The 23,685-nt window shown below is 38.1% G+C and overlaps 1 protein-coding gene across 3 annotated transcripts in view; it reads right to left on the bottom strand.

Annotated features, from left to right (window-relative positions):
* Window positions 1–23,387, bottom strand: part of PTGFR (prostaglandin F receptor) — a 43,487-nt gene extending 20,100 nt beyond the window's left edge. For 2 of the 3 annotated variants that reach the window (XM_023207507.1, XM_023207500.1), the window contains exons 1-3: window positions 23,130–23,387; window positions 20,841–21,710; window positions 16,407–16,477 (exon numbers count right to left, since the gene is read on the bottom strand). In XM_023207507.1, the coding sequence (XP_023063275.1) occupies window positions 16,407–16,477; window positions 20,841–21,638 (869 nt within the window). In that variant the 5' untranslated portion in view covers window positions 21,639–21,710; window positions 23,130–23,387. The remainder of the gene's footprint in view (window positions 1–16,406; window positions 16,478–20,840; window positions 21,711–23,129) is intronic. The other variant, XM_023207496.1, reaches the window with a different exon arrangement.
* Between the last annotated feature and the right edge of the window lie 298 nt (window positions 23,388–23,685).

The following is a 23,685-nucleotide window of genomic DNA, read 5'->3' on the forward strand; positions in this document are numbered from 1 at the left end:
CCACCAGTCACATATACATTTGACTACACTTCATGTGAAGCCATATAATTTTGGCATTTCATTTACAAAATATTGGAAGTTCTTTAAGAAAATTTGGAGGGAAAATGTTAGTTACTTAACCAGTATTCATTTTTGAGTGTTCTGATTTTAATTACAAAATAATCAGTTAATAAATGGTATTTACCTGTTCTTAAAGTCATGATAGCACATTAATCCCCCTCCCCTCTTCAGGTTGGGTGGTATAGGCCAGTCATTGAGTAGGGAAACCTAAAACCAGCTTTCTCCCTCTACCCACCACAAAGAAGCCTCCTGACTATTTCCCACACATTCCAGTGCGCTTCAATTGACAGAAAAATGAGATTAATTCCAAAAGAGAAAACTTTATCAATATAGTTTAGATGTTTATCCTCTCAAAATCTTACATCGCAATGTGATCCCTATTGTATTAGTCCATTTTTACACTGCTATAAAACAAAATACCTGAGACTGGGTAATTTATAAAGAAAAGAGGTTTAGCTGACTCACAGTTTTGCAGGCTGTACAGGAAGCATGGTGCTGGCATCTGTGTCTGGTAAAGGCCTAAGAAAGCTAACAGTCATGGCAGCAGGTTAAGGCGGCGCAGGTGCATCACCTGGTGAGGAGGGGAGCAAGAAAGAGAAGGGGGAGGTCCCAGACTCTTTAAACAATCAGATCTCATATGAACTAACTGAGTGAGAACTCACTTATCACCAAGGTATTGATGCTAAATCATTCACGAAGGATTCGTCCCTATAATTCAATAACCTTTCACCAGGCCGCACCTCCAACTTTAGGAATCACATTTCAACATGAAATTTGGAGGGGAGAAATATTCAAACTATATCATTCCACCCCTGGGCCCCAAATCTCATGTCCTTCTCACATTTCGAAACACAGTCATGCCTTCACAATAGTCCTCCAAAGCATTAACTCAAAAGTCCCAAGTTCAAAGTCTCATCTGGAGATGAGTTTCTTCCACCTATAACATTACGAAATAAAAGACAAGTTATTTAGTTCCAAGATACAGGCTGAATAGGAAACATGGTGCCAGCACCCATTTTTGGTGAGGACATTAGGAGGCATATAGTTATAAAGGAAGGCAAAGGGGGAGCAGGCATGTCACATGGCAAAAGCAGGAGAGAGAAGGAGGAGGTCCCACACTTTGAAACAACCAGATATCATGCCAGATATCATAACCAGTTATCATGAGAGAGAACTCACTTATCAAGGAGTTGGTGCTAAACCATTTGTAAGGAATCTGCCTCCATGATTCTATCACCTCTCACCAGGCCCCACCTCTAATGTTCAGGATGACATTTCAACATGAGATTTGGAGGGAACAAACATCTAAACCGTATCACCCAATGTTGGGGGTAGGGGCTGGAGAAAGGTGTTTAGGTCATAGGGGTAGATCCCTCATGAATGGCTTGGTGCCCTTCTTATGATAATGAGTGATTTATCACTCTGAGTTCAAGCAAGATGGTAATGAGTTATTTCTTTCTCTGAGTCCATGCAAGATCTGATTCTTTAAAAAGTGTAGCATCTCCCCTCACCTTTCCTGCTCCCTCTCTCACTTGTGACATGCCTGCTCTGGCGTCACTTTCGACCATAAGCAAAAGCTCTCTGAGGCCTCCCCAGAAGCTGAGCACAGCTGGCATCACACTTCCTGTACAGCCTGCAGAACCACGAGCCAATTAAACCTCTTTTCTTTAAAAATTATCCAGTCTCAGATATTTCTTTATAGCAATATAAAAAATGAGCTAACACTGAAAATTCATACCATGAGTGGAGTATTGCTATAAAGATCCCTGAAGATGTGGAAGCAGCTTTGGAACTGTGAAAGGGGCAGAGGTTGGAAGAGTTTGGGGGGCTCAAAAGAACACAGGAAGATGAGGGAAAGTTAGAAACTTGTTAGACACTGATTAAATGGTTGTGACCAAATTCACAACCTGATGGAAATATGGACAGTGAAGACCAGTCTGATGAGGTAGCAGATGGAAATTAGGAAGTTATTCAGAATTGGAGTGAAGGTCATGCATTTTACCCCCTAGCAAATAACTTGGCTGTATTGTGTTCATGTCCTAGGGATCTGTGGAAGTTTGAATTTAAGAGTAATAACCTGGGATATCTGGCAGAAGAAGCAAGCAGCAAAGTGTTCAAGATGTGGCATGGCTGCTTCTAACAGCCTATGATCAGATACAGGCAAAAAGGAATGACTTAAAGTTGGAACTTCTATTTAAAAGGGAAGCAGAGGATAAACGTTTGAAAAAAATCACAACCTAGTCACGTGATAGAGAAAAAAAAAAGCATTTTTCAGGAGAGGAATTTATGTGGGCTGGGAACAACCAGTTGCTAGAGAGATTTGCATGACTAAAAGGGAGCCATGTGCTAATATGCAAGACAATGAGTGAAAAGCCTCAAAGCCATTTCAGAAGTCTTTGAGGCATCTCCCTCCCATCACAGGCCCAGAGGCCTAGGAGGACATAATGGTTTCAGGAGCCAGGGCCAGGGCACCAGTGACCTGTGCAGCTTCACAATGCTACTCGCCATGTTCAGGCTGCTTTAGCTCCAGCTATGGCTCAAAGGGCCTCAGGTAAATCTCCTGCCACCACACCTGAGGGCATGAGCCATAAGTCTTGGCATTTTCCACATGGTATCAAATATATAGGTGCACAGAATGCAAAACTGAAGGAGGCTTGCTGACTTCCCCCTGAATTTTAGGGGATATATGGGGAAAGTTGGGTGCCCAGGCAGAAGGCTACTTCAGGGGCAGGGCCCCCAAAGAGAGTCTCTACTAGGGAAGTGCAGAGGAAAAGTTTTGGGTTGAAGCCCCCATACCAAGTCCCCAAAGGGGCATTGCCTAGTAGAGCTGTGGGAAGGGGGCCACCACCCTCCAGACCCTGGAATGGTACAGCCACTTGCAGCTTGCATCATAAGCCTGAAAAAGCCACAGGCACTCAACTCCAACCCATGGGAGCAGCCATGGTGGCTGCACCCTGCAAAGCCAAAGGGATGGATTTTCCTCAGCCCTTGGGAGCCTACCTCTTACACCAGCGTGCCCTGAGTGTGGGACATGGAGTCAAAGACTATTTAAGCTTTAAAATTCAATGACTGATGTCCTGGGTTTTGGACTTGTGTGGGGCCTGTCGTCTCTTTTTTTTAGCTTATTTCCCCCTTTTGGAATGAGAATGTTTACCTAATGCTTATACCACCATTGTATCGTGAAAGTAAATAACTTTTCCTTGTGCTCACATGCTCATGGGTGGAAGGAATCTGACTTGAGTCTCAGATGATATTCAAGAATTTGGGTCTTTTGAGTTGACACTAGAATGCCTTGAGACTTTTGAGCACTACTGTGAGGGGATGGTTGTATTTTGCAGTATGAGTAGGATATGAGATTTGGGGGGCCAAGGATGGAATGATATTGTTTGTGTGTTTGTCCCCTCCAAATCTCATGTTGAAATGTAATCTCCAGTGTTGGATATGGGGCCTGGTGGGAGATGAATGCATCCTGGGAGTGGATCTCTCATGAATGGCTTCGTGCCTTCTTTGTGGTAATGAATGAGATCTCATGCTGAGTTCTCATGAGATCTGGTTGTTTAAAAGAGTGTGCACCTCCCTTCCTCTTTCTTACTCTCTCTGTCTTGCCATGTGATGTGCCTGTTCCCACTTCACCTCCTGCCATGGGTCAAAGCTCACTGGGACCTCAACAGAAGCTGAGAAGATGCCAGCACCATGCTTTCTCTACAACCTGCAGAACCGTGACCCAATTAAACCTCTTTTCTTCATAATTACCCAGTTTCAATAATTCCCTTCTAGTCATACAAAAATGCACTAATGCATTCATCCTGCATGCTCAGTACTTTAAGAGCACTTTGGCCCTCTAGAAGAGAGGGATAGCAGAGAAATCCCTCAGGACTTACTGGGTTAGTACCTGAATGAACAGGACATCTTTCAGAGGCATCACTGTAATGCATGATTTGTAATTGGTTGCTGCTTATCTCTTTATACCATTTAGCAGGTAATCTTTGCATGAGTTGAACTGATTTAAGTTTGAATTTTTAGCAACCATGTAAAACAACCCAAGAAGTCCAAGAGAAAGGTGGCACCAATGCTGTGGTTACATTCTAATGTCAATTCATACCTGAGGGAGGTGTTTAAGATGAGAGTGTTGATATAGGTAAAACAGGTCATTCAGTCACCTTTACCACCAAACATAAAATGGCTTGCTAAATCAATGAATTGGAAACCCACATAAATGTAAAACTATATAAATAAGCAGGCTAGCTTTTATATTATGACCATTCAATTTATACAGGCAATCTAAATTTGGCAACTAACAGAAAGTCCATAGCACACAATGGAAATTACTCCTAGATAAATTGCTGTCTTCTCTGCTATCCAGGAAAGCTAGACTTCAGTAACAAAAAAAAGCATCATTATAGAAACATTTAAAAATTAAGATGTATCAGAAACTATCTTTTCACCACAATGAATACAAGCGTAATGATAGAGATATCAGTTGCTACTTTTTGTTGCAATTTGAAAATAAGCTTTTATACTAGGAAATAAGGAACAAGACAGCACTCATACTGTTCTTTATATGCAATTCTAGTCCAGCATTTCCCCAAAAGGTGCATTTCTTTTTTTTTTTTTTTTTTTTTGAGACGGAGTCTGGCTTTGTCACCCAGGCTGGAGTGCAGTGGCCGGATCTCAGCTCACTGCAAGCTCCGCCTCCCGGGTTTACGCCATTCTCCTGCCTCAGCCTCCCGAGTAGCTGGGACTACAGGCGCCTACCACCTCGCCCGGCTAGTTTTTTGTATTTTTAGTAGAGACGGTGTTTCACTGTGTTAGCCAGGATGGTCTCGATCTCCTGACCTCGTGATCCGCCCGTCTCGGCCTCCCAAAGTGCTGGGATTACAGGCTTGAGCCACCGCGCCCAGCCGGTGCATTTCTAATGTAAGCAGACACAGGGGATATGCTAGCTTGGAGAAATATTCTAAGAAGTTTCTTCTTAATGCACAGATTTTGAGCAATTCCAAACCACAACTAGACAGGTCTGGATGAGGGATAGGCCAATTACAGGCTTTGATGTCCACCACTGTCAGCATCATATTCCTGGCACTAGGCAGAATGGGTCTACCTTCTATAGTGGAAATTTAGCTATACTCTTTCATCCACTGATTCCTTTCTGATTTAGTAGAACTGAAACAGCTACCAGAATACAGGCAGGAGAAGGTAAGGAGTAAAGTTACTCTCCATGTTAAAATTTTTTTAATATCAGAATTCTGGAGTCCAACCAAGAGGTACTGCAAGCATGAGACAGAATGAAAGAAAATCTCTATTTGGTCTGTTCAAATTTGATGGCCTATATTCCATTAATAAGAATGGCACTAAAATTCCTTAGACTGTACCAAAGTACCCAAACATCTCACTAATTCAGTTTTGAAAATCACCTCAGTAAAAAGAATTGACTGTAACATTCATATCAGTATCCTGTGGCCAAAATGACTGAAAGGACAAAAATTATGTACTAGATTAATTTTCCACTTTAAGGCTTGCCTTTAGAATTTATACAGAATATTATGAGAAATATGCATTTTAAAGTAATAATGATCCCTCTGGGTTAAGAAGAGATGATTTTACCTTTACATTTTGCATTCTTCCTGCCCAAATTCCCATTTGAACAACTCAGTTAGAAACAACACATACATCCACCAATGCTGGCAAAGGCAGGCCAGACTATTGAGAGTGGGTCAGAGATAGAAGTCAAGGGAGAGTTTGAAACACATGAATTTCGCTGAGGTGCACAGCAGGGAGCTAGCACTTGCTATGGAGACAGTGACATTCATTTCTAGGCTGTACTTGGTGCAGTAAAGGGGGTCATGACAGCTGCACACTCCTAATGAAGGGCATGATGACTCAAAAGAGAGCAGTGCCTCAGGTAACTTTGGACTACAGTAATACTCATGAAAAGAAGCTGTTTGGCAAAACCATGAAGTTTCCAGCCACAGACTAGAGGAAAAATGCTATTATTAAATTTCAAAATATAATGAATGCAATAAAAACAGAATACCAAATCTGTCTAGGCGATTTTTGTAGAAAAGAATAAATATATATATATGAATGATGCATGAAAAGATAAGTGTTACGAGTAATAAATCAAGAAGCTTTGATATACTTGTAATAACTATTTCATAAGGAAAAACAAGTAGAAAACTTTGTTTTTCAGAAGCTTCAGTATTTCAGAAGCATAAACAGAAAAAAAGAAAATAGAACACTTCTGTGGTGTTAAAAAAAAATCAGGTTAAAAAAGTATCCTGAGTACAAGCAAAATGTAATAAAAGTATTCCCACAGTGAAACAAATTCCAAAGATAAGTAACCACACAGGAAGGAAAAGAATTAAATTGGTTTCAAACTCCTTCTTTATAGAAGTAAATGAAGAAAACAAAATGGAATAAGGTCAGCAAGGTCTTTAAGAGAAAATAATTTTGATATAACAACTCAATAATCAGCAAAACTATTGACCAAGATAAGTACATTTTCGAACATTCTAGTTTGAAGCCTCATCCTTATTCTTCACATTAAGAGTTTAATTTTATACTTCAGCAATCTAGAAATCAATCAAAATACCAAACATTAGAATGGAGACAGTATGATCAAAAAGAAATTGCAGCAATAACAAAGCCAATAAAACAAAATATCAGTCAAATTCTACATAATTTTCCAATTGTTTATAGTATGGTTATGAAACTTATTTTATTCAACATTTTACAAATTTTCTTGAATACTCACTGTGTGACATGCCCTGTATTAGGCTCTGCAAATACAATGATTAGCAAAGCAGACATAGACTATATTCCTATGGAGCTTCCAAAAATGTCAAAAATAATTTTAGAAAATGGAGAATTTTCTAAATTTCTAAAATGGAAATTTTAGAATGTTTCTAAAAAATAACAATTTAAATCTAAAATCTAAATGTGCTGTTTCATTCCAGTACAGCCAAATAAGCTCCTATGGAATCAACCTTCACTCAATAGCTATAAACTCTGCCAAAAACAAAAACAAACACACTACCTGAAGACCTTGGAGAATAACCAAAAGCAGGAAAATTCTAGAGAATAATCAATTATTCTCTGGGAAAAAGGATGAGTTTCCTATTCCACTGTTTCCAGTCTGAAAACACACCCCAGTCTGTGCCATGCAGAGTAGCTAAACTCTGATACTAAACCCACAGTCTTTCCAGCCTGAAGAACCAGAGGACAGAGTTCTCCTGGAAACAAAAGAGCCAGAGAGGGAAAGCCCCAAATATTATATATAAACTCTGACCAAATCTTGGGCTGACCTTTGAACCATGCATGTCTAGGGTAGATTCCATGTAACCTAGTTAAGGATGAAATAACTGGTATTTCAGCTGCTGTTTGAAGTTTGAGTCTGGTCAGGTTAATTTCCTGTTAAAACAGAAATATTAACACTCTTCAAAGGAATATAACAGAATGCAGAGTCTTCCTAACATAACATTCACAATGCCCAAGATACAATTCAATAATGTTCAATAAACAAACAGGAAACAGTGACTTGCTCTCAAAAGAAAATAGAACAAACAGAGACTGACTCCAGGATACAGAAATGCTGCAATTAGCCAAAAAGAACTTTATATTCTTAGAATATTAAGATATTATATCTTATTCAAATATGCTATTATATTTATTAGGTTATTATATTTTATTAGAATATACTCAGTGTCCTTGAAAGTATAAATTTAGCAGCGAATTTGTACTGAAATCAAACAAACCAATCACTAGGAAAAAAATAAAACTGTCAAACAAAATGCCGAAATAATGTCAAATCATAAAGCAACTAACATCCAAATTACTTTACTTATTCTAGTACCTGGAAAAACAAGAATTTCCCTACTGGTTTTTAAAACTAGAATAATTCTAATACTAAAAGTAAAAGAAGAAAATAAAACAGGGAAATTACAGACCAATATAACTTTTTTACATACAAAAATAAAACAAATTTTTTCCAAAAATATACACAAATAGCCAACAAGAGCATTAAAAGAGGCTCAACATTAAGAAAATGAAACTCAAACTACAATGAGTTACCATGACATCCACTAGAGCCATTATGATAAAATATAAATAAAAATAAAAGGAGAAAATAAAAAGTGTTGGCAAAAAAAATGTGGAATAATTGGGACACTCACACATTACTGTCAGGAATGGAAAATTTTGCATCTGCTGTGAAAAGGTTTGGTGGTTTCTCAAGAAGTTAAACAGAATTTCTATATTGCTAAGAATTCCACTCCTAGTTGTATACCCAAAAGAATTATAAACAGGTGTTCAAAAACTTGTACACAAATGGCATTATTATTCACAATAGCCAAAAGATGGAAACAGCCCAAATGTTCATCAACTTCTGAAAAGATAAACAAAATGTGGTATATTGATACAAATGAATTTATTCAGCTACAAAAAGGAAAGATGTACTGATACACGCTACAATGTACATGAACCTTGAAAACCTTATGCTAACCAAAAGAAGCCAGACACAAAAGATGACATATTGTAAGATTCTGTTTATGCAAAATAACCATAATAAACAAACCCAGAAAGAGAGAAATTAGTGGTTGCCATGGACTTTGGGGTGTGGGGAGTGACTACTGTTGGATATGGGGTTTTCTTTGCGGGTAAAAAAAAATGTTCTGTACAAGATGGTGGTGACAACTGCACGACATTGTGAATGAATTGTACGCTTAAAATGGTTAAAATGGTAAATTTTATATTATGCAAATTTTACCACAAGAAACAACAAATGCATCAAGATCACTGCTTTCTTATATACTTGTATATGTAAAAGAAAATAATATGATTATATTTACAGTAGAAACAAAAAATTTTTTAAAGTTAGAATAGGCCAGGTGCAATGGCTGACGCCTCTAATCCCAGCAGTTTGGGAGGCCGAGGTGAGTGGATCACCTAAGGTCAGGGGTTTGAGAACAGCCTGGCCAACATGGTGAAACCCCATCTCTACTGAAAATACAAAAATTAGACAGGTGTGGTGGTGGGTGCCTGTAATCCCAGCTACTCAGGAGGCTGAGGCAGGAGAATCACTTGAACCTGGGAAACGGAGGTTGCAGTGAGCCAAGGTCACGCCACTGCACTCCAGCCTGGACAACAAGAGCAAAACTCCATTTCAAAAAAAAAAAAAAAGTTAGAATGAAAGTGTTATAAAACTAACACAACTAATTTGCCTCACTATTATGAGGAAAATTACAAAATTTTTATTCAAAACATGACTTTGATAATAACATAGATTGTGATCAAGATAAGAAACACTCTATATTAAAATTGATAAATTGAACCCAAGTCTAAATAAAATGTAAAGATGATAATTGTACATAAAGCTAATACTAATTGTATGTAAAGATCAACAGGATGAGATAAAGGATCCCAAAATATCCAAGCACATGTTAGAATGTTATATATACTAAATGTAGGAATTTAAAACAGTTTGCAGGAAGATCATTCAATAAATAATTTGAGGACAACTGGCTAATCATTCAATAGAAAATTCAGATCATTAACTTGTAAATCAAGCCAAAATAAGTCATAAATGTATTAAAACATAAATACAAATGATGAATGGGGAAAATTGCTAGAAGAAGAAAAGAGATAAATGCTGATATCATCTCAGCCTGAGAAAAGCATTTTTTAAACATGAAACAAAGCAGTAATCACAAGAGAAATTATTAATTCACTACTGTTGTAAACTCAAATACTAAATTAAAAGGCAAACAATAAACCTGAAAAAGTAACTGCTTTTATAACAATTTATTTCATAAATATTTCTATATATCAGAATTATCTGTTCTTTGCTATCCAAAGAGTTCTTGAACATCATTTATAAAAATACAAATACTTGTACATTCGTAGAAGGGATAATGCCCAACAACTGTAATAAAAAATGTTTACTCTATTAATCAAAGAATTAAAATAATGTATTTTCCCCATTAGCTAGGTAAAAGGATAGACGTACCCAGAATACTAACAGTAGTTATCTCTGGATAGTGGGATTTGGAAGATTTTTTTAAAAAAAACTTAATGTGTAGTTTGCTATAATTTTTTACAATGAAATTTTATAGCTAAAGAAAATATTATATTTTTTCAAATAGCTTGGGGAATATAATACATGAAATTTAATATTCCTCAATAAAGGAGAAGATATCTGTGAAAATAAAAGGAGGTCTCATCTTTCTAACAGAGTTCCTGAAACATGAGAGTGCCTCTCTTCACCCTCACACCACCAGCTTTCTGCTGCCCTAATTGCCTTGTTTTTACCCTTGCATTCTGTTTCTCCTTCACTCATGTGACTTTTATTTTTCCTTCTGTTTTCTGGTCCACAGCCACGGTCATAAATGCAAGAAGCAAAATAAAGGATGATATAATAACAGTAACAACAAATATTGCTGCCATTGCTGCTACAACAATGTTCTTGCTGTGTATTTAGTACTTACTAATTCACCTTTGTGATCAGAGGTTCCTTCAGTATTACTAAGACATTACCTCCCTGACCTGCTCCAAAGCAAAGCCAGAAAAATACAAATAGCTATATTTACCCCATAGTAAAAGTAGAAAAAGTAGGCAGAGGATGCATGTGGAGTTTGGAGAAGAGAATGCAAAGTCACAGACAAAATAAAGGAGACAGAAAGCATGAGTCTTAGAATTTGTCTCAGGAATATTTTCCCAGGTCATATATCTGTCTCTATCCTTTACCCTCCACCTGGAGAGACACCCACCCATTTCCTCAGCAAAGTCTGCTGAAAGATTAAATCAATGAGTAAATTATTATGAGTAAATGAAAGCATAAATGAACTTTTTGGTTTTCTTCCTATTACTCATGTTCACAGCAATTTAATGATTTAATTGTTTTTCTTTATTTCTAAAACTTCCTTGAACTCTTAGAAAGTGTTAGGAGCTTTTGTAATGCTTCATTTCACCCAAAATTTATTTCTCTTCTACATCCTGAGTCACTTTCCTTATCAAAAGATAGTATAAAATACTAATTTGAATTATTAAATTTGTATTATCTAACTTAATTTTCCTACTACTCATATTTTATTACTTGAAAAATTTTTCTTTTAATATTAACTTATTATAACCTGTTGTATTCTAATCCTGTTAAAGCCTGGCCCAAATACTGAAGAGTTTCTCTTCTCATTTTCACACTTCTGTGTCTCTGGGAATTATATGCATTATTTTCTCATTGGTTCATACAGCTTACATTAATTGACTTTCAATTACATTTATTTCCAGTAATTTTTCTTTGTAAATAATAGCCCAGAGAAATTTTTTTCCTTTTCATAACTTGTCACAAATAATCCCATCCACAAACATTCATAATAAAATACCTGCTATTCTGTTGTAACAAAAGATAGAATCATTATATTTCAATTTCCTGCATATCTCTTCTCTTTTTATAAGTATAATTGTCTAAGGCCATAGACGTTATGAACAGTTAAATTACAGAGACTATTATTCTAGAATCTAGAACAGTGCCTGATACATGTTAGATGCCCAATAAATATTTGTCAGATCAATAAACAAATAATAACTTATGGATCATCAAATTAGAAGTGACAAATCCCTTTTATAAGTCTCATTATTCATTTAATAAATAATTTTAAAGTACCTTTGATTGTCTCATTGACAAAATGATTAGCAGGCAAAATTATTATTTAATAGTAACAGAAACAACAATGAGAATAGTATAATAACTGAAGCATATGGTACTTGTTATATGTCAAGCACTATTTTAAGTGCTTTACATACATTAATTTATTTAATTCTCACAACCACCCCATAGAGTGGGTACTATTACTACTTATTTCACTTTATTTTACTTTAAAATATTTTACTTTGCTTTATTACTACTTAATTATGAGGAAACAGTGGCTACAGTCACATGGCCAGGAAGTGAAAGAAACAGGACTTGAACCCAGATTCTTAAACCACTACACTATATTGCTTCTTCAAAGGCTAATATCTTACGTCTTTTGCTTCAACTAAATTATAAGTTCCTTGAGGAAAGATCTGTATCCTTTACTCCCTGGTACCACTCACAACTCTGATCTAATAATTAATATCTTACAAATTATTAGAATATTTAGGAGGTTAGCAGGCAACATCTTTACTTCTGATGAGATAGTGAAATAAGGACCTATAATATGAAACTTGGAGTGGAAACGTTCAAGTTTTCTGAAGCTATGAGCTTCTTCCTCTCCTCCTTTCTACTGCAACCAATCTTTCTTAATGGAAGAGAAAATGGAAAACATCTGAACTAACACAGATGATTATTTTTCATTGAGATGGTGGGCAGCATTAATACCAATACACTTTTTGAGTATTTTTGGTTTTCTTGTACGTTTACTATGCACCAATCACTCTGCAATGAGATTTTAGGAGAGTCAAGTTATTTAATCTGACAGTACATCAGAGTATACTATGATTATAATCACAGATATGCACAATTGTCTTAGAGTAACTCTAAGGTCATAGCTAAGGAGTGGTGAGGCTGAGATCCACGTTCCCCGCCTGTACTCTGAATAACTACACTGTTCTCAAAGGAAGCCTTGATTTGGGACTATGCACAAAAAAACTAAAATAATTCATTTTACATAATCCAATTATCTCTGTCTCCTTCACCATCACACCACAGCCACATTCCATTTCAGCATTCCACAGTCTGAATTTCATCTGGGATACAATAGCTGAGGAGGAGTGAGAAAAAACACCTCCCTGCCTATGTAAAACCACAACTATATTCACTCTTCTATGGCATTAGCTGTATTACACCCAGAAAAGAGGACAGACAGGAGGCAGGTTTACGCAAGCTCTGAAAGGTTGATTTACAAGTATCACAAGACAAATTTATCCTATTGGATGAAGTCCTCTCTGAGTACAGATAAATGACACTGATGTATCAGGTAAAACTGGGGTGGCTATACATGCCTTCCAAAACAAATATAAATGGAATGCATTTTATATACTTCCTATAAAGATAAGTCTTAAGCAAATAAAGCTAAAACTGGCAACCCAAAGAGCTTTGGAACACATCAACATCTTGAATTGTTCTTCAAATGTTTTGGAGCTTAATAAAAAGCCCAAAACCCTTTAAGCCAGAAGATTTTTATATCCATGAGGGTATAAATTTAATACACATGTTTCTGATTCGTTTACACTTAAGTCATTCAAGTAATGTTTTGTAAGTGTCGTCTCGATGTCTATGATATCTTTGGGCATTTTTATAAGTCTTTCTTCTTAAAAAAAAAAAAAAAAAGGTCATGTTTTTCCAAGAGTAAGTAAATTTAAAATAACAAAGTATTCCAGATCACTGTGCTCATCCAAAGCAACAAATTCTTGTGTAGATTCTCATCCTAGCGATGTCTTTTAAAACTGGATTGACATTTGCCAATTTTATACCATACACTTTTATGGAGGGAGATAGTTTTATACTTAAATGAGCTCAATTCCATATACATAACCTATACATAGCTCATATATTTATCAAATAATGCTGTAAACCAATGTGTAATGCATTTTATATGCAGATAGTACATGAACAAATAGATTTCTGAAAGGTTGTCCTAAGGTAGACTGTGGAGGCAATAGACTTCGGGGCAGAGATCTACATGCAGGAAGCTTCCCAGGGAGAGAGTGAAGTGGGGAAGGAAGCAGGATTGGGCAGGAGAGGAGCTGCAATGCAGTTGCCAGGAAACTCCTCAACAGATGCCTCAGCAAGTCCTGAAACATGAATGGACCTTCAGAAATATCCCAACAAGGCAAAGGAACAAGTTCCCTGTATCCCCACATCCACCGGTCACTGCACATAGACTGACCCCAAGAGACAGGGACACAATCTCGGACAAAGCAGCTACTTTCAGCTAAAGGAAATTTCCCTGAGAAAAGGAAGATCAGGGAGGAGTACCACAGTGTCCGCTAAAAAGGTCTGTCGGAATTTTTTGGGAATTAATCCTCAGTGAATATAAAACCTACCTAATCTTTTAGTCTGATAACAATACAAATTAAGGCACATGCATTCACTTAATCAGCTGGTAAAGACGTGATGTAAGCAAGCCCATTTCAGACAAATTTCCACATTTATCATAGAGCTTTCATTTTATGACAAGGAACATGCAATATCTGGAGGTCTTTACTCAAAGTAAGTTCTCCTCTTGTCCCTTGACATGATTCTCTCAGAGATAAAATATTAATAAAAAATACATTATGAAGAAAATGTGTGGCTGTAGAGAAAATAACAGTGTTAAAGACTCTGGGGTGAAATTAATCCAAATTTCTATTACCTAATATTTTCCTTTGCCTTTGATACTTCCCATTCAATACTTGATTCATTATCTTCTTCATTCAACAAATATTTATTAATGGCTCATTATATTTGAAATTAAAACAAACTAATAAGGTAGAGTAAAGCCACCCAGCACCTTTTGGAATGACAGAGAAAACACATAAACAAACCATTGTAATATCATAAAATAAAATACCAAGCCTAGTATATCCATGAAATTCCTCTGGAAGCTGACAAAATTCCTTAATTCTCATTCTGGACTCAAACTTCAGAAAGTCCAAGATTCTCCAGGACACTACTTCCAACTTACATTCTTAGGGAACTTCTGGACACAGAATTTCTCCCTCTCAGACCTCTCCAGCTCAAATCACAATTCAAAGTACTAGAAGTGTTCCCAGGGCCTATCAACCAGGTCCTGACCTCCTCAGCAGAGCTAATCCAAAGTGGAAATGAGTGTAGTCAACAACTGGGCCCTCCTTTACGTAGGATTCATTTGACAGACGCTTACTGACCCCATCTATATGCCAGGCACTGGTCTAGGAGCTGAACACAGAACAATCAGCAAGGCCCTTCCCTCAGGAGCTTGCGTGCTAGGGGCAAAAGCCCAGCAACAACCAGATAAACAGAGAAATGTGTATTATGTTATCACATCCTGCTAGGTCCTACGAGGGAGATAAAGCAGCGGAAAGGAAGAGAGGAAAAGAGAACAGGAACTTTTTAAGATAGCCTGGCTAGAGGAGGGAATATTTGAGAAAACAGAGAAGAAAGAGGGAGAGAGTCACATGGATGTCAAGAGGAGAGTGTTCCAGGCAGGAGAACACCAAGGCTCAGGGACAGGAACGTGCTCCCTGATCTCCCAGAACAGCTCCTCTGCTAGCTGTGGTTGGTCATTCACCCCATGGCACTTACTTCATGCTTTCCCCAATGTGAGAAAGCTATCTGAATTCCAGTGATTAAAGTACATTAACGTAGCTCTAAAATATGTCTTTTCTGCTAGATACGAATTTTGAGTCGTTTAGATCTAAGTTACAAACTTTGCAGGAGTAGAACCCAGGTGTCATCAGTCCTGTATCCGGACAACTTCACTGCTGCTTCCACGTTCCAAACAGAGGGACACTCCCTCTTCACAAAGAAAACTAGCCAAAACGATTTATGAAAATATTGCCTCTGGAATCAGCAGAAATCCAAGATTAAACCTGAAAGATCTACATTCCAAGATCTAATATAAGACTATAGAACAGTCCATTTTGTTTGTTTGTTTGTTTGTTTGTTTTTAGAGTCAGGGGATACCTGTACAGGTTTGTTGCATGTGTATATTGCACAATACTGAGGGTTAGGCTTCTAATATCACCCAAGTAGTGAACACAGTACCTGATAGCTATGCCACCCACTAGAATCTCTCTTATTTGATCCAATGGCAATGGTTAATTTTTTAAATTGGTAAGTAATTTAACATTTATGTGTGTATTTGTTTACATACATACACACACAGGTATGTATGTACACATCTACACTCTTATGTATGTACCTAAATACATAAACAATATACACACTACATATACACATGTACACATTTATATTGTACATGTGCAATTTTCCGCATTATCTCTTCACTTAAAACATATAAACGTACATCCACTCACCATCCTTTGGGTACTGAGGCAAGTGCTCAAGACACATACATAGATTTCCATTACACCATTCTTAAATATGATGATGGGGGTCAGCCTTTCAAAGAAAATAATCTTCACTAATAGTCAAAATGTGCTATGATGTCATGTTACTCCACATTTGTCATTAGCCCTTTAAGACCTGGTCATTATGAAGTCAATACCTTTAGTAATTTCAGGCAAAGTTCGATTAGCCACCCAGTCCTTTGATCTATATCTGACAAACACCTTAGTGACCAAACAATGTTTAACTATGTTGACTAGAAATATTAGCATAAGAGTAATCTTAGGAAAATCAAGCTCCAACTCTACATTTGCAAGAGAACACATTTCTTGGGTAAACTCACCTACATAAGAAATCACTTTGCTCTTCATGTACTTTATATTTCTCTTTCCCATTCAAAATTATTCTGTATCCCTGAAGAGAAGGTAAAACAAACATATGGCCTTCCAGTAAAAGACAGATGAAGTTTAATAGCGTCCCAGGTCTACCGTTGGTGATTAGGGAACAGATTAAAATTACCATTTGGTTTCAGAGTTTGCTTGGTTGTTAACCTACAAAACTCAGAATCCATATACTGGTCAATCATTTCCAATCTTTTGACATTCATACTACTTAAGTTACAGTCAACCAGTCAACAAGTATTTGTTGCTCTGCCAAATAGTTGAACTACACATAGCACTAATAATTAATTCCTTTTAGGTTTGCATATTCTAGAAGTGGAGCATTACAAAGAATCATTACCCATATAAAAGTAGAAACAAAACAATATTGAGAAAATGTTTCTCAAAAGTGCTGATAAATCTCTTTTTTCCCCTTCACAATAGAGACATCAGGAGAATGTGTTCAAGATTTATTTATTGAGGAAAAGTGATTCATCTAGGAAGAACACGAGACAATTTTATAATTGCTGTTTCACTTTCAAAGATGTTTAGAATTAACTTGTTGCTAAATGGAACTGTAAGATAATAAGCATCGGTTGTAGTTTCCTGTATTTTTTGGTTAGCATTATAATTAAATGAATGTGAATGAATTAACTGTGTTTAAAACTACAAAACCCAGATATTGTGAAAATTTAGGTAAATAACAAGTTATATTTTAAACAAATGTTATGTTTGTACTACATTTGTACATTTCAATTGCTAGGAGGAGAAAAGCACATCTTCCCCTTTTGGAAAAATAAAACACATTATAATGCCACAGGGGATTTTTAGGGTAAGGAAACTATTCTGAATGATACTGTAATGGTGGACACATGTCATTCTAGATTTTCAAAACCCATAGAACGTACAACACAAAGAGATAGCCCTAACGTAAACTACAAACTTTAGTTAATAATAATATAGCAGTGTTGACTCATCGATTGTAATGAATATGCCACACCAAAGCAAGATGTTAATAATAAAGGTGATGGGTGGGAGGAGGGGAAGGGAGTATTTGTAAATTCTCTCTACTTTCTACTTATTTTTCTGTAGACCCAAAACTACTCAAAAAAGTAAAATAGAGTCTATTAACATGAGAGAGAATTCAAACATTATGATCATTTTACCTTTGTATTAAAACTCAACAAATTCATAAAGTATCACCTTTGACATAAACTTAAATATAAATTTCAATTTATAAATTTCAATAATTTTAGAAACCATGCCACTATTGATAAGTTTTGATTCAGTAGCTCCTGTCAAGCATAAACACCATCATCTCCACCTTACTCCTTTCCTCCTTTTAGTGTATGTACCTCTACCTTTGTTCCAGCTTGAGATTTGAAAATGACTGTGAACACTGATCAAAGAGTGTGTGCAGATTTTCATTCAAACACAAATCCAACAATTCACACTTAATCAGAGAGAAAAGACATATGGTATGAAATAGGGCATTGACCTGGAAGCTGTCACTATTACAGTGCATCTGTGGGAATCCAGAAGCTTGGTTTCAGAGGTATTTCTAAAAATCAGAAACTTGTAAAATACAAGGTGGACAGGAAAATGATGGCTCTGTAATTAATATCTATTAAAATCCTCCTAGATGTGTGAGAGAGAAAAAGAGAAAATTTTCAACTGAAGTATTAGTACTGGATGTTATTTTGAGATTCTCAAGCCTGTATTTTTATAAGGTTATTTATACCTGTCTGAGGACCTTAACTTAATCCCCAAGGCACTTGTGTCCAGAACACCAAAGTTCTGATGAAATCTTTTAGTCAGAAATTTTCATGAAGACTCAGATCTCCACGAAAGAAGCCAGGAAGCCAAGAATGCTTAAAATAACTCAAAATATCAGCCCATTAAGTAATACCTGTGGTGTATCTACTATCCATCTAACACAGAAATAATTTTCATGCCAAAAGTATTTATACATTGTGACATAGATATATCAATAATTCATAGTTAAAGAGAAAATGGACCTCAGAAAATGTTCTGTAAAAATGAAACTTTATTTCCACTAGGAAATACGTTCAAAATATGAATTACATTGTAATATTTATTCCAAACCAAACCAAAAATCCAGGAATGGAGAAATTAGAGGAAAACATACATTCAAAACATCCATGCCAAGAGTCTGAAATGTTGCTTCCTTCCATAATCTTGCAGGAGTAAGTCTATGACTCCTATTCCTCAAAGTTGAAATCCAGTAACTAAATAGAATTTTTAAGTTGCCTCAGAATAAACAAAAAATAAAATACAAGTGATTATCTCAGTTGTCCAGATTATGTCTCTCATTTATTAATGCTTCACTATTTCACTGTTCTGAGGTATTCTCCAGAGACACAACCTTCATTGTAAGAGTTTATGTAAACATTTTTAGCCACTTCTTTTCTCACCTTCTTTGTATTTCTTTCACCACCTCCAAATTCACTTCAACCCATTCAGACTCATTTTTTAGTTTTAAAAGTTACTTTACTTCAAAGTTTAGCTACAGAAAACTAAAAAAGCATTATACTCAGGAAATTTCTTTAGTCAAGTGACATACATTAACCTCCTCAAAAATAAACAACGAAGTGGTTCCAGTGTTGTTAGAAATGGTTTCTGTTATTCAATTCACACAACTATACTCTAATCACAGATCAGATTCTTACTGGGTTCACCCAAGTAATTGTCAATTGACAATAAGCAGGTCTCCAAAGGTTGACTTGCCGCTGATAGACCCACTCTCCCGTTGGGTGAGCTCTTATGACCTGGCCAACTCAGGAACAACACCAAAAATATTTAAATGACTTAACAATTCAAGAAGCCAAATTCAGGTTGTGAGGCAATAATATGAATAGAAATTTTTAAAATATTAGAAAAGAAGAACTCCCTTTGTAAAATAAACTGTACTCTGTCATAGAATCTGTCTGCAGTAGCAGCTATGACAAACTTTTATGTGTATCAAAATCATCTGGATCATTAATTAAAACTGCACTAGTGGGCTGGGCACGGTGGCTCACAGCTGTAATCCCAGCACTTTGGGAGGCTGAGGCAGGTGGATCACGAGGTCAGGAGTTTGAGACTAGCCTGACCAACATGGTGAAGCCCCATCTCTACTAAAAATACAAAAATTAGCCGGGTGTGGTGGCACATGCCTGTAATCCCAGCTACTCAGGAGGTTGAGGCAAGAGAATTGCTTGAACCCGGGAGGCGGACATTGCAGTGAGCCAAAATCACATCACTGCACTCCAGTCTGGGTGACACAGCAAGACTCTGTCTCAAAAAAGAAAAAAAAAAATTGCACTAGCAACAGTTCTTGGGAAATGAGCCTGTTTGGAGACTTGGAAAACTGCATTAGTAACAAGCACCTTCATTCTACCGGGTAAGATACAACCACTACCTTTGTCTTACCTCTACCTTTGCCTCACTTCCACCCCACCTGTATTGCTATCTCTGGATGCCCTCCCGCTTCCCCATTGTTACAGACGAGGCAAAACAGAAAATCTTTGCCTCACTTGCTCGCTACAGAGGGTTTTGTTTTTGTTTTCTTTCATGGCATGTTGTCACTTCTTACATTATAAAGCAAAATGTTAGAAAGAGTTAAGGTCTTACCTATCTATGATAAATATGATTTTTGTCTTCTATCTGGAAAATGATATGATTTATGTTTGTTTCTAATAGCTTCACTTTAGCTTTCATTTCCAAATTAAACTATCAAGCTATCACATATAGATGCTGGTTAAATTAAAATGTTAAATGAATGAAACAATAACGGAGGAATCTCTGGCCTTCCTGCCAAATGTACCACTCCCTGGACAAATGGCATTGTTCCTGAGTTAGTGAACTACTGATTTCTTCACTTGAACTATCCATGCAGTACACCTGAACTATCCAGCTATCTCAATTCAGCACCACCCTTTGCAGTTCTGGTCATTACATGCTTAGGAGAATCCACTAGCTAATATACCCTGTTTACAAGTTAAAAGTCCATGTGACTTTCTATCAAGACTTACTGCAATCTGTTCAAATGTTGTTTTATAGTTGGTCATTTTGTTTATATTTTAGAAATAATCATATTCAGTATATTAAAAATATGTAACTTCTGTTAGAACTACACTGCTTTGAAGCAGCTAACACTATGGTTAGAATTGTTTAGCAACACATTTCTTTCACTTCAGGGCTTGTGGGAAAATAACCGTATGTGTCATATCCCATTTAATTCTAAGCCAGAGCTGACTGCTGAAATAAATTTTGAGTAGGGGTCATTCTCAGCATTTAAAAGACCGAACTTCCAGACTAACAACTTTGAAAAAGATAACCTTGAATTGAATATGGATTAACCCAAGAAAGCAGAAGTCAAAATTTCAGGCTCTTACCAGGAATGGACTCCAACAAATACAGGAGACACACATTATCGCCAGGAGCTGGATCACCATTTCCAAATGATGAGATCTGCCTTGTCTGTGCTGCTGACTTTTAAATTTAACTCTTAAAAGTGTAATTCCTGTGATTGCATTGCACAACAATGAAACACCAAGGGCTAAGAGCCCCAGAAAAGAAAACAGTAGAAGATAAAATCTATCTTCCCAGTCTTTGATGTCTTCTGTGTTGTAGAAACACCAGGTCCTCGACGCCTGAATTTTATAGTCTCGATGTCCAAGGATGGGCAGCAAAGCTATAAAAACAGCAAACAAGCACACACCACTTAACATCATTTTCACATGTTTGGATGTAATTTTCGTAGAATGAAATATTGGTTTTGTGACTCCAATACACCGCTCAATGGCCATCACACTGCCTAGAAGAAGTGGGCACAGACCAGAAAACACCATGCAGATACCAAAAACACTGCAAAGGACATTTGATTGGTCAAAGCGGATCCAGTCTTTATCAGAAGCATATACAAATACTGCTATGGCTCCATTGATGAGATGGCCAAAGAAGTCCGTGATTACCAGGCCACTAGCCAAAAGCAGAAACGATGCCTTGGACTTCTGTCTAAATCTCTGATATGCCTTCATGAGAATGGCAATGGCAAGGCTGTTTGACAAGATTCCCACTGTCATGAAGATTACTGAAAAAAATACGGAAAGCCGATTTTCCGTCTGGCAGGTTGTGTTTGAAAGAAGCCCAGCTGCAGGAGACACTGGCTGTTTGGAATTGTTCATGGACATTGTTGTGGAGATAAAAGTCAACCACTCAAGTCATCTCCCTCTCAAAACTGTGCAAGCTTGCAGTCCAGACATCTGTAGGTTAAAGAGAGAGGAATTATGAACAACGCATTACTGCTCATCTGACGTTTATGACTGACGTGCCCCAGCACCCTGTGGTGGGATAGGTTTTATCTGGCCTATCACAAGCAAGGTTGCATCATACTGAAAGCAGCTCATATCTGCCTGCAGTTCCACATTTCATTTTCAAGGTGAAGAAACTGTCGAAATTTAGACCCCTTGGTTAACTTCTGTGGCCCCTCTGCAAATGAGCACCTCCTCCTGTATGTGCCCCGACACATCACTGACACCTTAAAATTTTCAGGTTTTACAAAATATTGCTACCAAGATTAGATTTAAACCCAATAAGGTTTTTAAAATCATAAGTCTATTTTTTAAAAAAACAAACAAACAAAAAAAAAACGGCCTTTGTCCCCAAACTGCAGATTATTCCTCAATTGAACGACCTCCTTGTCGGGCAGACATAACAATCTCCAAACTTTGGAAGGAGACTAGCAAGTTCATTGATATTAAATGTAGATTTTCTGAATATGTTTCTAAGCCTAAATCAAATAACAGCAAACCACACACACGTTGAACCCATGAAAAGCAGAGCGGCGAGTCTCTAGGAAGGTTTTCTGGTCTAGCTGCCCCTGTGCAGAAATTCTGATTCGCCATAGGGAAGGGGGCGGGCCACGCTCACTGTGCACCTCCGCCAAGATACTGTCCAATTACAGCTTCAAAGTAGCAACATCCAAGGCGAAGTATGTATTTGTCACTCTTTCCCCTAGGGGGCTGAAGCCTGAGTCACAGACATTGGATATACATGGCCACAGCCACTCTGCTCCGAGCTAATTCGATTGGCGTTTCCCGAGCAGCTAGCTTTCCCGGAGGCTGGGAATTCCGGAGCCAGCCTTTCCTGCGCCCAGCCGGAGTGGGACTGCCTAGGCTGACCCCAGGACGGTCACCTCCTCCAGGTCTTACTCACAGTTCGACTTTCGCCCGTGACTACCCCCGCCGCCCTTTGGCCTGGTCTCACAACATCCTCTCCAAACTAACAAACTCGCTGAAACTTTCTGCCATTGCTCAAACGCCAAAGGGCTATTTTCTCCTTCATCCCGGCACCGGGCGTGAGGAGGTCCCCGGGTGAGAAACTCGAAGTGCCGCCCGCAGAGAACCCTGCAGCGGCAAGAAGCGGGATCTCTGCCGATTTCCCCCTTCTGAGACCCTTTCTACCCAGTCCCCACCCGAGCAGCTCCGAATGGGGACCGGTTAGCCCGAGTACCCTTCTTTCTCTACGCGTCTCCCTAGCTTGCGGAATCTGGTCCAAACTCAGTGTCAGGCGCAGCCGGCAGAAGCTGCGGCCGGGTGTCCCAGGGGGTGAGTTGGTTAAACCTGGGACTGGATGTCATACGGAGGCCCATGCGTTGCGATCAGCCTCTAGAGAGGTGGTACCTTGTCATCCCAGGCCGCCAGCCGGGCTCTCTGCGGAGAAGACTGAGCCGCTCGGTGAGCCATGGCGCCCTGGGCCGCCGCCACCTCGTTCCACCGAGCCCAGTGCGGGGATCCTGCTGGGGCGCCAGCTGTGGTCCTGCCGCTCGTCCCCTATGCGCACTCGTTCCCTTAGCGCAGAACCTGCCGGGCGCGCTCCGCTCCTGGGATCCCTCTGCACCTAGCTGCGCTGGCAGCCTGGGAAGGATGGGGCGCGCGAGTGACCTCCGCCTCTTCGTCTTCTCTCTCGCCTCCGCCCCCTTTTCCATGGGCACAGAGCAGAACTGGAAGAGAAGAGGGCAGCGTGCTTGGATGCATCAGAGCTGCCCTTAGCCGCTGGACCAGCTAAAGAAAGTTTTGTTTTAAACTCGTTTTTATCCCCAAGCCATCTCTGAGGATGCAAGACAACAGTCTGGAGAGCCGAGGAAACCCTAAGATGGTGTGTTAGGCTGTCAGATGGTGGCTTGCAGACAATTCATTCCAAGTCCAGCTCGAAACGCATAAAGAAACCAGGTAGAAA

Source organism: Piliocolobus tephrosceles, chromosome 1 (assembly GCF_002776525.5).
Source record: "Piliocolobus tephrosceles isolate RC106 chromosome 1, ASM277652v3, whole genome shotgun sequence".
Lineage (NCBI taxonomy): Eukaryota > Metazoa > Chordata > Mammalia > Primates > Cercopithecidae > Piliocolobus > Piliocolobus tephrosceles.